This window comes from Tubulanus polymorphus, chromosome 1 (genome assembly GCF_964204645.1).
Source record: "Tubulanus polymorphus chromosome 1, tnTubPoly1.2, whole genome shotgun sequence".
Taxonomy (NCBI): domain Eukaryota; kingdom Metazoa; phylum Nemertea; class Palaeonemertea; order Tubulaniformes; family Tubulanidae; genus Tubulanus; species Tubulanus polymorphus.
In genome coordinates this window covers 26,254,359-26,271,685 of record NC_134025.1, presented here as the reverse complement: position 1 = coordinate 26,271,685, position 17,327 = coordinate 26,254,359, and the positions used below count along the sequence as shown (strand labels likewise).

At 35.4% G+C, this 17,327-nt stretch overlaps 2 protein-coding genes across 2 annotated transcripts in view; one reads left to right on the top strand and one right to left on the bottom strand.

Annotated features, from left to right (window-relative positions):
• LOC141904632 (protein transport protein Sec61 subunit beta-like) overlaps positions 1 to 16,962 on the bottom strand; it is a 110,784-nt gene extending 93,822 nt beyond the window's left edge. The window contains exon 1 of the mRNA XM_074793274.1: positions 16,958 to 16,962. Coding sequence (XP_074649375.1) covers positions 16,958 to 16,959 — 2 coding nt within the window. The 5' untranslated portion in view covers positions 16,960 to 16,962. The remainder of the gene's footprint in view (positions 1 to 16,957) is intronic.
• On the top strand, positions 373 to 16,998 carry LOC141904611 (anoctamin-4-like). The gene is made up of 27 exons (XM_074793229.1): positions 373 to 565; positions 1,660 to 1,869; positions 2,377 to 2,435; positions 4,942 to 4,986; positions 5,419 to 5,598; positions 7,473 to 7,574; positions 9,049 to 9,105; positions 9,622 to 9,746; positions 9,870 to 10,009; positions 10,136 to 10,191; positions 10,267 to 10,323; positions 10,493 to 10,557; positions 10,644 to 10,778; positions 10,856 to 11,022; positions 11,101 to 11,183; positions 11,275 to 11,337; positions 11,421 to 11,495; positions 11,595 to 11,759; positions 11,839 to 11,875; positions 11,964 to 12,075; positions 13,627 to 13,681; positions 13,895 to 13,992; positions 14,163 to 14,302; positions 14,645 to 14,850; positions 14,936 to 15,117; positions 15,202 to 15,307; positions 15,390 to 16,998. The coding sequence occupies exons 1-27, from the start codon at positions 484 to 486 to the stop codon at positions 15,537 to 15,539; spliced, it is 2,952 nt and encodes a 983-aa protein (XP_074649330.1). The 5' UTR covers positions 373 to 483; the 3' UTR covers positions 15,540 to 16,998.
• Positions 16,999 to 17,327: the final 329 nt, after the last annotated feature.

Below are 17,327 nucleotides of genomic sequence, written 5' to 3'. Positions count from 1 at the left end.
TTGATTTTCATCAAACGGGCAAAATGGATTGGCCTAGAGCTTTGGTGAACCAAACCCGCGCCGCGATATTTGAAAACTCTACACTGCCCGCGCGTCCTCCGGGGTCCGCCCAGAATATTCGTCGCAAAAATGTACACTGTTATGATTTAACTTGAAGATTACACCTAACATACAAAAATTTGTATCTGTAGGGATAAGCACCGGATGAATTCGATGTAGTTCACGTCACTACCACCGACCCGGCATGCCCCATTGATGATGGTTTCGGAGTTAGCCTCGTTATGATTTACTAACATTGCGTATGGTACACGTTAAACTCAATATCCTAACTACGTGTATGGTATTCGGCGAATGTTATTATAGATGGCGGCACAAATTGGGTGTGGGCCAAAATATAAACATTGTAACAAAATGTAATAAATTTCTTGTTTAAAGTGATAAAAAGACTAAAGAGAATCGCTAGGATAAGAGCTCGTCAATAGGATGGATCCCAGCCAACCTCAACCCCCACCGATCGGGTTTGAAATGCAAAATATACAGAATCCAAACGGCGCACCAGCTGTAGGTAAGAATAAAGAAAGACGGCTATTCTATTGCCGATTGCGACTAAGTCGACCGAAGTGGATGGAACTGTCAAAGTCTCGATTCAAGACACTGTACTGTGTCAGTGTCATCAACACTGTGACCTTTATAATATGTTTGTATTGTCCAGCACCAGACCCAAGTTCATTTTGGTTGAGAATCAGCAGATCTAATGTCTTGGCTTGTGCTAAATCATTGATGATAAGCTTTTTTATAAACCACCAGGTATTATAGAAAAGATTTGATTTTAAATCATGAAGTGCGTGAGGCCCTTCACCCAGCACTGGCAGTGGTTGTCTCAACCAGTTATCTACGATCCTAGTGTAACCAACCACCCAGACGCGTGCATTCAAATTCGCTGTACAGTTGCCGACCAGAATTTGGTCGGCTTTTTTGTCTGTGTTCAAACTGCGATATCTCAGCAAATAAACAACCGATTTTGATGAATAAACTATGTACACTAACCTTATGATGTCTTACGTTTGTTCATTATATAATTTTGACGATAAATCTGATTCTAGTACGATTAAATTTAAGATACAAAAATGATGCGCTGTTTAGCGATGAGACACGCATCGCTCAAGTTGTCTTGTTGCTAACGAACTACAGTGTTACAATGCCTAGTTTCAAAGTGAAAAAATGGTGTCATTTTTGCTTTTTCTGTATTTATATCGCATCAAGCACGGACTATGATGAAGGAACCTCCGAATGAATATAACAATAAGAAAACTGAATGTATGAGGTTTGTAAAGAGAGTTTATTTTTCACAATCGGTTTAGTGAAACTGGATTTCTGGTGGTTTAAAGCTGCAGTGATCTAAAAGTATCGAGAAAATGTTGTTCGCATCTTAGTGTCTGTGGTACATCAGACACTAAGATTCTTGGTGAAGTGAGGCCCCTGCAACCTTGGTCTCGGAACTTTGTTGTTAACTGTGTTGTATAGAACGGTATTCGGCCCAAACATTGCCCAGACCCCTGGAATATATTTGTCTCGATTGATCTAATTATAATAATTCAATAAACAGATTTTGGACTGTGACATTGAAATGATGACCTTTTATTTCTGTGTGAATTCTAGGATTTGAACGATTAGCTAATCCACTTTATCCAAATTTGGAGAATCAGCAGCCCGGTGGAACCGCACCTATCGGATTCGAAGGTCAATCTCAGCCAGAGCCCCCTAGCAATGGAGCCGCACCTATTGGTTTAGAGGGTCAAACCGAACCTGAGCCCCTGGGCAATGATGGTGCTGCCCCCATTGGATTGGAGGCTCACACCCCTGCTGCAGGTAATGATCCATTCAAGTACATTCATTTTAGATTAAAATGAATTGATCAATAAAAGAAAAATATGGTTAAGTTTTTATATTGTATTTAGTCTGAAATGTTTACAATATCAGATATAAAACTTAGTACATATGCACCCAAGTGTTCAGTCTCATGGCTGAGTAATTCATGATTATTGTATGGATTTCATAAAATAGTTATTTTTGACCACTACTTGCCCTGTTTAGTTCATTATGGCTGAGTGCTTGCCCTATAAGCCCTGAACTAATCTGCCGTGAAGTGTATATATATATATTGCCATACTTAACAGCTATGAAAAATCGTCTTGCGACAAACAGTTGAACAAATATTGTACAGAAGAGTAAACTGGGTTAAGATGAATATCAGTCGTAACAGTATTAACATAGATTGAAGAACAATTCGGATAACATATTTTTCTACACCGTCAGAGAATATATATGCGAAAATGAATCGAAACAAATTGAAGGGTTATAAAACATTCCATTCAGGTGGCGATCAAGAAGATAATGCTGGGGATATGCAAGCTGAAGATGGTGATGATAATCAGGTAATGAAAATGAAAATTGTTCATTTATTAGTGTTTGTGCAGCTTGATATGTATGCACTTTGGATTATCCAGAAAATGTTTACAAGCTGTTATAGTGGTATGAACTAGGTAGCTCTTAACAAATACGGACAAAATATAAATGTTGACCTGCCCTTTGGCAATTAACATAGCAATACTCTTTTTCAGTCTCCTGTCAATGGTACAAAAAAGGTAACCAGCCTATTTAAGCTTGTTAGATACTTTTGCAAGTCAGCAATATAAGTCTGTTGCCCTTTCTTTGTATTTTTTATAGAATTTTTTAGAATTTTCGCATTTTTGGAATTACAATTATTCATACATATGATATTTGTATCTTGTATTAGCCGTGTACTTCGCATGTATTTATCTTTGGAAATAATTATGAATGATAATTTGAGTATTTTGAAAAAAAATTACGTTGATTAAAAGATTCGGCCCATCATGTAGGCCTATATAAACAATGAAACTCGGGATAATTTTCAGTTAGGCCCTAGTTAAACATTTTTTAGTTCAATGAAGGATAGCTAGTTTTCGTGTAACTAGCCCCTGGTGTAACATTTGTATAAGACCAAATATCTTTCTAATATTATTCTGAGCAAAACAAAGATAGGAATCCAGGGCTTTGTTGTTTATGAGAAGAGTGACTAAGCATTAAGAATCGCTTGGAGAGTCCTGCTAAGTTGAGTTCTAACATACTACAGTATTAGTGTACTGGTAGTACATTTAATTACTACATGAAATTATGTAGTAGTCAATGTTCCTAACATGGCATGCATTTGAATAAGACCTGTTGTATTATTCATTGACAAATAATAATCAGTATACATGATGAATCATTACTCTAGGGTGATCCTTCTATACAATAAGTGTCTAAAATATTTATTTGATTTTTAAGGCATGGAACCTTAGAGAATACCCCTTGCTTGCATAAGTGTTATAGTATGTAAAACCTTATTGTTCCTCAGAATGCCTCGGCTGGTTTTTGGGAAGGTGTTTCATTTACTTTTTTGATTAATGGTGTTGGTTCCTCAGTTCTTTTTTTGTTTGAGTATTCGATACCTCGGTCGATCGCGTTCAGACTGCGCAGTTTTCAGAACTTGCTACGTTTTATGTTTCAGTTAGTTTATACATTTGAAATTGAACTCAAGCGAGTAAGTGAATACAAAACCACGCCGCAATCTGCTTAATATCTAACATTTACGTACGTTATAGATTTTAACGAAAGGTCCACATCCTACTAATGTAGTATATGTAATTACTTACTGAGATGAATAGCTAAATTAACATCACAAAAATATCACCCGACAGTAATATGTAATATTAAACTGGAGGAAAGCCACGACTAATGATAGTTATTAGCTTGTTGCATTACTTTGGCTGATCTAATCATCAAATAAACCAGAAGTACAATCATCAACAGATGTTCCCCATAGATCGATATCACACATTCATTTATTGTTTCATATTTTATTAGTATGTATATTTTCAATCATATATTCACCCGTACTGTTGTAACATGTAACGGTATTTCAACGGTGATAATTTGCTTCGTTCAAACCAAAATTATGACCGAAATCTCAGAATCAGAACCTTTGAAAAGTGATGATGCATTGCTGGTAGGTTTTTCCAGGGAAGCGATTCCTTGGTTTGTTCTACATCAATCAAAAATATTTGTATTGCGTTCAGAGCTATTCGCTTCATGCCTTATATGATACTTGAACGCGTAGTAGATTGCTGCAAATCTTTGCTGTATGTAGAAGATGCTTTATGGTTTGGTATATGTCTCTAAAAGAATGTCGAGGGATTCTTGTGTAATAAATCTCTACTACTTTAGTCATCTGAATCGATCATTAGCTGCGCTTCAATTTGTCAAAGACCTTCCATCCCTCTTACAAATCGCGTGAACATGCAGTATTTTTAGTCAATGGTTATTCACTTATTAATACTAGGTATAATGTACATTTAGCGCTATTTGTGGACAGTAGCCCCCATGATATGATAAATTCCTGAAGCATTTTCTGGTCAGGTCGGCATTTCAATCAGGTGGTTCAGTTATATGAGGCCCTTGTCCTGTGATGTGGATCTATGTGGCCGGAAATGTTTGAAATGAATATCTATAAGAGATTGATTGAGGTAATTTTTTTCATTCTCCATCGGAGATTGATTTGATCATATTGATAAAAAGAAACATTTCTAGGGAGTCGTATTGGATATGATGTCTGGTCTGAGGTACCGGTATACAAAAGAATGATGTATATTCGCCGTACATGATGTCGCTGTTACATCACTTGTACCGCTAAATTTTGCTGCGATGATACTTTTATGTTTCCACTAAATGTCTTCATTTAAATGTGGTAGTATTTTGTGTAAAGTTGTGAGGTTTTACAATTTACAACAGCAACAACGTATCACTATTGGGTCCCGTGCTGTGAAGTAAATCATGTCTTTTGGCTACTGACACTTTCTTTAAACCGCTCTCTATACGTAGCATGCTGATGAGAAGAGTCCACTGTCACCTGGACATTCACCTAAGGTAACACCACGTTCTTTCCGCACCTCGGTGAAGCACTTTCATGTTGTCGAATCTCTCAAATAGATAGAATATATACACATTGCTTTTAGAATAATCAACATTGAACTTCCACCAGTTGTTAGTAGATCGATGATGAAATTCTTTCTGTAATAGGTTATTGTTTGCATGAATTAGTCCAGTTTCTGTGCTGGTGTTATAGTTGATATACTTGTGCACTTGTTTCCATGTGTCTACACCATACATACTTTATATTGTTATAGGGCTATGTCTCCTGTCCTGTACTGTCTCCAAAAAAGCATTCGCTTTATCATATGCGATGTACAATCAAAGATATCGCTGTAAATACTGAATCTTTCATTTCTGACCCTACTTCGTGGTGGCAGCTATTTCATTTTTATCTCTATCGCTCATAAAATTCATATTCAATTGCAGAAGGAAATTTCCAAAAAGGAAACGTGTTTCTTCGATGATGGAGTTCGAAAGATCGATTACATCTTGGCGTTTATCGACGATGGAACTAAAGATAAAGATGCCAAGAAGAAGGACAAAAGAGATATATTCATGAAAAATCTAGAAGAGGAAGGCCTGCAGTTGGAAATAGAAGAAAAGGAGGTAAAAGTGCTAGATTTTTAGTTACCATTGAATTCTCTAAATGATAAGGGACAAAACTGATTTCATGTAGACTTGATGTCTTCCTTGTGTGTTCCATGAAAAAATTTACATTTTATTTAACCTAAATGTATCGTTTTATAGAATAGCATTTCTTTGAAAAGTGGGTGCATAATTTGATCTGAATTTTGTGTTGATCTTTTTTCCTTTTCTTTTTATTCGTCAATTTGTTCGAATGTAACATTGAATGAATTTGATTTTTTTAAATGGCACCAGAAAAAGGTATGTAGGCCTACGTCTATCATCGCCGAGCTCAGTGCATGGCATCAAAGCTCTGGTATAATTTGGACTGGTTTTAGACCACAGGATTCTATTCGAAACAGTCTATTGGGATCAATACGACTGGATTCTAACACGCTGATGAAAACCAGTCCATAGCTTAGAATGTTAAATTTAAACTAAAATCGCTTTCTTTGTAAAAAAAAACGTAACAAAAACCATAAATCAAATGAATATCTCATAATCTTATTCAAAATTGAGTATATACAATAAAATGTTAACTTTAAAGAAACAAGGAGTGACCTCGCTAGGGTTCCACCGGTATATTTCTCTTATGCAATTTTCAGAAAGAAAATAAACGGAAGAAGCATGTAATTACTACTACTATAGCTACAGTTCTCTTCATTCCTGCAGATATAAACACTTTCTAAAATATATCCACCAGACTAGGTTCCTATCAGCATCAGCGAAATGAAAAATCTCAACGACTGTGCTTTAGGTTTAGAAGTGCTTTGATGAGTATACGTCGATTCTAAACACTCCCTCACTCCCTCGTTACACAGGAAGGCATACTGCCAAACCCTGAATAGTTTTCGAAATGTTTGCCTATAGCAGCAAATATGTGTCATCAGTTGAATTAGCTTCTATCAAAAATACATCCTCTTAATGTATTTTTGCATCTATCCATAATAAATGAATGAAGTCATTTCAGCATGGCAGAATGAAATAGATGTGTTTCTAAGCTGATAAGCCTCGTTATAGTGTGGCCAAAATTGCCTTACTAATTTTCCTATAAAAGTATTTAAAAAATGCATGACGTTTTTTGTTCTTCCTTGAGCAGATTATCATCAGTTCGTGGACGGTAAATAGATTAATGAATTATCTCTGCCACGTCTGATTAATTTGTGTGTAGTAACTAACATTCACTATTCGACATCGTTTTAATAAAGTAGCTAATCAATTTTCATGGTTTAATCTATTAACAGTACAATGTACCTTTCATAATACTTGGATCAGGTATAACAGTTTCCTCGAAACTTGAATATTTCTCTATTTAACGCACACTCGAGGAGCTCAGATCGGTGACACCCAATCTTATTGATAATAGTTTTATTACATTCATATAACATTACTTTTCATATGAGACCAGGAAACATGTTGACAAAATCGACCTGTTCATTGTCGGCGAGGGTGGTTCCCATATCTCTTCTTTTCGTTACCATGGTGATGTACAAGTAATAATGGCAATTATTATCATCAGTTGCCAGTTTAATTATTCAGTTTTAATTTGTTTGAGATTCGATTGTACCTATTTATAAATCTTGATTTCGGCTGTTTTGGATCCGCTAACATACCAGTGTTCAGATTTTATGTTTAACCTTGATTTACTGAAATACTGGATGATCCTCACACAGAAATAGCTATTTAGATGAATCACTTGTAAATATAGCAACACTATGCTCATAAAATTCACTGAAAAAAATCTTAGTTGTGAACGTGCTAGTAACGCTGCTCATTAATACTTCTTCTTTTCAATAAGATTTGTTTGCCTCTCGAAAATACAAACTAACAAACTTTCCCGGCTCTTCATCTTTCAGAAATCGCAAAATGGTAAAATATGCTACGTCAAATTGCATGCGACATGGGAAGTATTGACCAGACATGCAGAACTGATGAAAATGAAAATGCCATTGGCTGAGGTATGTCTTAAGATCGATTTACGAAGCTCCTGAAAATATTTGTGAATCGTTGTTTGAAAATATATCTTGATTGTAGTACATGTATTGTTTTGTAATACTCAACAAAAGAGTTGGATTGGAAAAAGAAATCATTTCTGCTGCATATTAATTTACCGTTGATAAACAATCCCTTTGTTGTTTAATGCCGAAAAAGCATTACCAGTATCTGTGTTGTGCAAACTGGCAAAATAGAACATTCTCATTAGATGAATAAGAGAAAAAAATCATTTCAGCTATGAAATTATGAACATGCAAGCTTAGAATGATACTAACTAGATAACGAAACTGCTTTTGTGATGCTTGGAAATTTTGTATCAAATTTTCAGTGTGCTGCCACAAAAACCTGCAGTCAAATAAGTAAACCTACTACTCAATACGGTGCCATTGAGGTAGTCAATATTATCAGGGTGTAGCAGCAGATATTGATGATAGGATAGTCACCCCAACCTCCTACAGCACTTTGCACTTATGCCCCTAATAGAAGCTTCATATTATTACATATCACTAGTATACATCATAGTATTTGATGACATGTTTTTTGACAGGGCCACGGAAGCAATGAGGTAATTCATTGACATCATTCCTTATTTCTTGAAGTGCTGGTTTTAAGATTCTTTTTAACAAAACACAAAGGATGGGCACTGTGTTCTTAATTTCAATGATGTGTGTTTCTTTTGGAAATATTTCGGTGTTGTGAATATAAAGCCAGGTTGATTATGTTACGCATCATGGTACGAAACTTAATCAAAAGGAAGAAAGGTTTTTCCATCTGTACCACTAGAATACCCACACTCACTCATGAACCATAGTTTTCTTTTCCTAATTGGTTCATAAGCACCTGGCTTTAAGTAGTTTAGAGAGGTGCGCTTCATAATATTTATTGCTTCTTAGATCATGAGAACTTTCCTAGTGAACAATTTCTTTTCGTTGATGGAAACATTTATTTATTCATGAAATTTCCTTGTATCATGGAATTTTTACTTTTCCTCGGATTGGCAAAGCAAATTTCCTTCAATTACAGGATTCACTGTTGCATTATGAGGCAAGTTTAATGCTTTAAATATATCAAGCCTTTGCAGCTTATTTGAAACTTCTTATGCCATCAAACGTCCATGCTTGGATTTTACAGGAACTTTCTCCAAATGAACCATCTAAAAAAACGAAGTTCTTTAGCTTTCTTACTCATATTAGAGTCAAACTCGAAAAAGTTATGGTACAGTTATTCAGATTCTTTTCATGAGCATTTACTAACAATTCTTGTTTCTTCACAAGGTTACGGATTCATTTCACAACAATTAATCAATTTTTTACGATTCTGTCGCCAAAATATTTGGAGGTTCTATTTTCCTTTCTGCGCGCACATTTAACGAGAAATTATATTTCTTTTTCGGAGATTTATTTTCATTACGTGAGCACGCTGGGCATTACATTTCAGGATATTACATCAGATTTGGTTCCACAGTTTAATGCACTGTTTCAGTCGTGGGTAGAGGTAGGTGATATTGAGACGGGCACTAAATAACCCATATATACATGTAGTTTTACACCTTGCTTCACTTAATGATCTTTTTAAAAAAGTGTCATATATTGTTCATACACAGAACCGTATTCATATATTCCGCCTATTAATTTTCAGTGTTTTCAGATGTATTCAAATGTGCTTAGCTCATTTTATCCATTGTTCACAAGGCTATTGATTGATTGAAAGGTTATTCACAATTGTAGTCGGTCAATTGTTTATCTTTTTTTTCTATTCTACATCATTGAAATTGCACTGCGTTGCATGGTAAAATGGATTGGAAATTGTTTGAGAGAATAGAGGAAATTTTCTAATCATCGCAACACACGTTTTGCTATCATATAGTGGTAGAATCTTCGAGCTATTCATGTTTAATCATTTAGTTGTTAATATCTGATGTATTTTTATTCATCACTGGAAAGAACTATATGACTAACTTACTAGGCTATATTCTTGTAGCTTAACGATCGGAATTGTATTCTGTTGTAGAAAGATGCACAGCAACAGAAAAGCTGTTTTGAAAAGATCCCGAACCCATTTGAATTGGGCGACAGATTCTTACATGATGACCCAGATTACTTCACTATGGCATTCAACAGGAATAATCAAGAACTGTAAGTGTCATTTTAACGTATCTGGACCCAGTTCCATTGCTGAATTCTAACTAGGGATTAACAGTCACAATTGAATTATTTAGAATTTAACTCACTCTCAACTGAGTATCATTATTTTAAAAGGTTCCATATCGAAGACAAGAGCACGTTTTTCACTAATGCCCAGAGAAGTCGTATCGTTTGGAATATCCTGTGCAGATGTCCTTATGGATTTTCAGCAACATCCGATGAAGAAGACATGTCTGAACCGAAAAAGAAAATAGGTATTATTCATAAACGGCTGGCATTGTCTACGGAAATGAGTTGAGAAGTTTTACTTCAGTTATAGAACCTAAATGAGGTATAAATTGTGTATGTATTAATTGGAATATATTCATTTCTGATAATAGGTATAAGGCGATTGTTGAATATTGAAGCATTTTCAGCGTGTTATCCACTGCACGAGGTAAATATAACTGATATCAACTAAATTTATTGGATTTCTGCTGCGTAATATAATTATTCAATTTTGTTCTTTCAGGGAAGCTACACAAGTGAACATTCTCTTCTAACCGAGGGCGCTATGAATGAGAGACATGTAAGTTGACTAGAAAATCTTTGGTCAGCAATTCTCAAATAGTGCATTTCAATAGTTAAACAATAACAAACTAATTGATTTTGACTTATCTTTTATTAAATTGAGTCGTGATTTACAGAGCTGCACTGGGTCCGCATTTTTCACTGTCACCATTTATTTGATTTTGTAGCTTTTGTATGAAGCTTGGGCTCGTCCGCGGATGTGGTACAAGTATCAGCCATTAGATCTTATCCGGTAAGTTTACATTTAGTGCATCATTCATTGGTCTCGATGCATGCAGACACGATATAAGCTTGTGAGTATATTTTCTCGTATTGCAGGAAATATTTCGGAGAGAAGATTGGTATATACTTTTGTTGGTTAGGTTTCTACACGAGCATGCTGATACCCGCGTCTATAATCGGTTTGGCCGTATTCATCTATGGATGTGCTACTATATTTGATAATATCCCCAGGTATAAACTGATGTCTTGGATTTAGTTGTTAAAGACATTTCTACTGTTAATGATCGATTGATTTTGATCATTTGCAGTGAGGATATATGCAACGTAACAAAAGCTGGTGGTTTGATAATGTGTCCTCTCTGTGACAAGTACTGCGCGTACTGGAAACTTAAAAAGAGTTGTCTGTTTTCACGGTTAACTTACATATTTGATAATCCGGCTACTGTATTCTTTGCTGGATTTATGTGTCTCTGGGGTAAGTTTTCAAGTCGTAAACATCTCACATGAAACGATTATTATTCTATTATCATCGTACATGTAATTCTTTCTTCAGCCACGATGTTCCTGGAAATGTGGAAAAGAAAAGAAGCTGAAATTGGTTATGACTGGGATGTGGCCGGGTTTGAGGAAGAGGAGGTACTGGAAAATAGTGCAGTGAAAATTGAGTAACTCTTTCGGTGTTTTAAGGGGCTGAATTCAATTAACTTACGGTAACTCCCCTTTTCAGGAAGTAATTCGACCAGAGTTTGAAATTGCTGTCAATGACAAGAGAAGAAATCCGGTCACGCAGGTTCGAAAATTGGGTTCTTGTTGTATTATGATTTCATTGTGAATATTTCAGCCAGATCGTAATGATTTTATGTATTTGATTAGGAAGAGGAGCCTTACGTACCATTTTATAAACGAGCCCCGATTGATTGCAGTTCATTTGTTGTTTGCATCTTCATGGTTAGTATGGCAGCCAAGCACAAACACATACACGCAAATATACGAATCTGATTTGAAAGATTTTTGACTATTCATTACGTATGATTCTCCTATTGCTAGGTTTGCCTGTGTCTTTGTGCAGTATTCGCGATCATTGTTTATCGTATTATTATTGTAACTCTGATGTCGGCTTCGTCGGACGGTATCATACGAGAATACGCTAAGATTCTAACGACTGCCACGGCTGCTCTTATCTCTCTTATCATCATCATGATTCTAAACAAGGTATGAATACGATTTCCGCCCCTTCCCGCCGCTTGGTTAACCTTTCATGGGTGCTAATTGTTTGTTCATGTATTTACAGTTGTATGAGAGAATTGCTCTGTTTCTGACCAATTGGGGTGAGATTATGTCAAAGTTCGAATTGAAAATCGACGAATACTATGATATAAATTACAACTATCTTCACCAATTTAATCTGCATTTTAGAAAATCCACGAACTGAAACTGAATATGACGATAGGTTGACGTTTAAGATGTTCTGTTTCCAATTTGTCAACTACTACTCCACGATTTTCTACATTGCGTTTTTCAAAGGAAGGTTAGTTTTTTCAGCTGTTTATGCAGCAGAGAGGGAATCTCTAGTGGTTGTGACACTGCCTTTTTCGATTGTATAATCATTAGGTGTAACATTAATTATTCTAAAACCCTGCAGACTTACAGGAGCCCCAGGGGAAAAGACTTTCTTTGGTTACCGCCAAGAAGAGGTAGATGATTTAGGTGTAAAATTTATGTGATGATGTCGTACTAAGCCATCGATTTTCAGTTTTGCTGATATCCTAGTTTATCCAATAGCTTATGCGATAGAAAATACATTCTTTGCTGATGCATTAAAAAAAATTTCTCGAAATAAATCCTTATTCGTGTATGCTTTAACCGTTGATACCATCTTGAATTTATATCCAACCCAACTGATGTCAGCAAAAACAATGTTCAAAACACATCACAGAAAGGCACTAATAATACATACACATGTCGTGCCATGTAAAATTGTTACACAGAATTAAGAAAAAGAATATTATTCAGTTACACCTCATTTCACATTTTGTCCACACATTTGTTGAATTGCAACACATTTAAACCCATACGCGTAGGTTGCAGCTTTTTCTTCGAACTTATTATTTCATATTGAGAATGCATGTTTTTCATTCTATTCTTTGAGGTTTTCCTCTTGTATTATTCAATGCTGGTTTCCATAATACGTACTTTGAATCATACAGTTACTCTTACTGATATGATGAATACATGTTTTCCGTCTTTCTTCCGTGGTATAAAGCTTCTCTTTACGCAAATTTTACACAGATTATCCGGTCAACCTGGCACTAGGAAATTGTTTGGGCAGTGGAGACAAGAAGAGGTATCCGATGACTGCACGATGTGAAAATCAGAATACTTTCATCATTAGTTGTAACATTTATGGACAAACCATAACCATAACTATCTTATGATTTGTACGAAGAATTGATTGAAAGAAATTTATCGCTATCAGCTCTATTCTTGCTGAGTCTATTGCATTTGAGCTATATTTCACACGAAGCATGGCTAGACATGGTTTGTTCATGGTTCATAGAAATATTGGGTTTTAGCGGTGAATGTTTGTCAGAAATTTTACCAACGTACAGACTTTCCTACGCTTTGAAGACAAATCTATTTTGACTTTGAATTTAACCAATATTTTTAGATTTTCAATTAATATCTCTCTGTGAATCCTTTACGTCAATGCATGAGTGCAGTGATTTTCTTGCCCCTAATTTTCATTTCTGTCAATTTTCTGATGCATGATTTTCTCCATTCGGCATCCGATTGAGACCATGTAATGCGGTTTTGATAGTACTCATGGAGTGAAGAACTGCTCTTGTCCTTTAATGATAATGGTTCATTTTCACACCGGTATTAATTTCAGCATTGTCCTCAGATTGTATTTTCTACCTAGTTCAGGAACCTACACATATTTTCTCAAAAGCTTTCATTACATTACTTTAACTATTTGCGCAACTTTGAGAAATTATCGTAGACTTATACATGTTTGCACTTAGTGTTTGTTATAACAGAATCCGTGTTGTGCACATTAGTAACTTTGTGTTTTTAACAGATTAATTGGTAGACCTGGGAATTATGATTACTCATTTGTCTATCGACAAGAAGAGGTGAATATTACTTGTATATTTACCACGTCATTCCATTGCTAGTCAATCTCAATGCATGTTGTAATTGTTCAATTTCTGTATAAAAATTTACTAATATGAATGCTTTTCTCTGCGAATTTCATAATGAACTGTTGATTGGTAATGATCTTGGTGATAAATGATTTGAAGAAGCATGTATGTAATAGTTACAGCATGATTTGACTTTTATTACAGTGTGATCCAGCTGGTTGTCTGATTGAACTGTGTATTCAACTTGGAGTTACCATGGTTGGCAAACAGGGCATTAATAACTTCAAAGAAATCATGCTGCCGTAAGTTTGTCCTTCATTATGAAGTGATTACAGAAGTTTCAGTTTTCTGGGGACTTTTGAATTGTCAATCAGTAAAAACAACTGAGAACAAACCAAACTTACTGAATATACATTTGATGTTTATTCTATCATCTGGAAAAATTATCATATCGACAACATTATTTTCTCAGGAAAATCAAGAATTGGTGGCTGTCTAGGGCAGCTAGAAAACAAGAAAAACATGAAATGAGTGTTTATACACGTTGGGAACAGGATTATGATCTGGACACAATGGCAAATACAGGCTTATTTGAGGAATATCTAGAAATGGGTAAAATTTTTTATGTTTAGTTCGTTTGCGCAACAAGGCCGGATTCACACTATTGCTAGTTAGTTCTAGTTATTCTCATTTGGTTCTTACCTCAAACGGAATAAATTAGAACTGACTAGAATTTAGTATGCCCTGGATCAGACTTTTGGACAGTCTAAATCGGTTTGTTCTTAAGTGGAATGGACCAATTTAGAATGGGCTAGTGTGAATGCTTGGAACGGACTAAATTTAGAATGTCCTATAGAATGTGTGAACATTATATTCAAAACCTGGATTGATGAGACCAGCATCAAATGATTTCCCAGCCCAATGGCTATTTTGAAATTGTATCTCATATTTCAGTAATCCAGTATGGCTTTGTGACGATCTTTGTGGCTGCTTTCCCGCTGGCACCTCTATTCGCATTGATCAATAACGTAATCGAGATCAGAGTGGACGCGTACAAATTCACTACTCAATGGCGTCGACCAATGGCGCAAAGAGGTCAAGATATCGGAATATGGTACAGCATACTGTTGGCTGTCTCAAGAATTGCGGTTATCAGTAATGTAAGTTGATCGTGAACCAATTCTCTGTTCTTTTCTTTTTTTTTTGGAATGCATACTTTCTAAAAATGATTCCTAAACTTTGCAGGCATTTATCATCGCTTTCACATCTGACTTCATACCGAAAATGGTTTACAAGATGACTAACGAAGATACCCTCACTGGTTACATAAACAGCTCTCTATCTACATTTAAAGTGGCAGATTTTCAGAGTTCAAGCAATCCCGAACCATCTATTATTGGTGATTATGCTAACATTACCTACTGCAGGTAAGTTCTCAGTTATCTATATGATGCTTAATTGAATCGGATCACTAGCGAATTAAAGTACTGATGATGTAATATTTGTTTCAGGTATCGGGATTATAGATCAGCACCTGACACCCCTAATGAATACGAGTTCACACTGACGTATTGGCACATATTTGCAGCACGCATCAGCTTTGTCATTGTTTTCGAGGTAAGATAGATAAATAACACCGTAGTACCTCGTTTTCATGACAGGAATTAGTTTTTTGCAACGGTTTTTTCATCACTTGCAGCACGTGGTTATCCTGTTGACGTGGTTATTGAACGTACTCATCCCCGACGTTCCGCGCTCCGTCAAGGACCAAATGCTGCGTGAGAATTACATCGCGAAGGAAGCAATATACGAAATTGAAAGCCGGAAAGTGCGAAGTGCTCATTTGTAGGAGGCCATTTTATATTTTAGGCTTTCATAGATATTTAGAATCTCAGTTGATATTGTATTGCTATTTGTCAGTAGCGAGTTAGATATTCTATGCCTATCCTTATATAATGATTTCATTGTTGCCACTATTATCTAAACAAAGTAACAATATCCAATGTATTTTAAAGATGTAAAAGGTTATATATATTTATCTAATCTCATTGGCTATATTCATAATATATCGAGTATAATTTTGTTGATTCTGACCAGTTTCTGTTATTGTATTAAACTTTTGAAAGAGTCAATTTATCACGTATTTTACATTGTAGCAGAGTTTCCAATTTTCGAATTGAAACTGATATCGAGTTTAGTCTAAGTTACTTTACTTTCAAGCTTTAGGGTACCGTAACTGACTCAGAAGATCAGATAGTGACAGTGCACACTGAGTGAATGTGTTTTGACTGTCTCTCGCAGTATCTGCTTATATGCGTGCACCCTTTCTACTTAATTTGTTTGTGATAACTGATTCATTGGTGCTTTCGCATTGAATTGGACGATCAGGGGATCTGATGATTTTGTCAACTGCTCTTATCCTATCCTTCTTCATTGTAACTGTGCATCTGTTTAAACTAGAACTATAAATTATTCTAGAAGCATGTATTATTAGTCGATATAAAGATTGACTTGATAACATACGATTCTATGTTTTGATAAAAGATTAAATTGTTAACCATTATCTACTTTTGGCTTATTTCAACTATACTCACTCAACTGTTTTAGTAAAATGTAAAATGTCTTAGTGACTTCGTCAGTAGCTTCATGTAGTTTACGCTATTCTTTATACATCGTATTATATTTTCTATTCTTACTCTTTGTACTCCATGTCTTTTTACATTAAACTGTTTGTAAATGATATTTTTCTTGCGCGTGTATTCTTGCATGTTAAACTAACCAGTACAGCATTATGAAAATTATCTATGTTTCAGTCATATGTGTATAGTATAACTGTGTAACTGTTAATACTTAGTCGGTTTCGAACTGATACGAAAAATTGTCTGGTGCTGAATGCTAAGATGGGCATTCTTGAATACGTTAATCTCAATCATGATAATAATTTCACTTTGAATCCACGAAATACACTCTTTTGCTGCACACAATGTTAAAGAAATAATCAATTTAAGCTAATAATATGTATTTATTGACAAAAAAATCATTTTTCTTGTATAAGATTGAATGAAGTATAAAATTAAAGGCGAGTGATGACCTGAAGTGACCAAAAAGGATGAGGTCTTCGGATTCAGAACAGTTGTTATATTTGAATGAATTCAAAGTTGAATCTCTGATAATTGCTTGAAGCAATTGTTTTGTTAAAAATTCATGGTTTGGAAGGTGCATCAGGTCACAGCTGAATTGATATCAGACTTATATTGAATTTGTATGATTTTGTACAGCAGTAATAATGTGATGAAAAAATATATTTGTCTGTTTTATCATTTTGCATATAGCTATCTGTCTTAAATTGCTGGGCTGAAGAATTCCATCGATTTACATTATGTCTGCAAAACAACGGTTGGCGTCTAGTCTTACGGTCGTTACGGTGCTAGCCATGCCCGAGGCCAGGGATTTCTAATCGGGCCAGTAGATTCTTTAATCCTAGAAGCTCGTCGGACCTGTTGATATTTCAGCTGCCACTGTAAAACATATTTGCTTTATCTGTGCAAACATAGATCAAATCTATCCATCGGTCCGTATTTTACATCGTGCGTTTCCTCAAGCTTTGCGGATCCACATATGCAGTATTTGTGTTTGA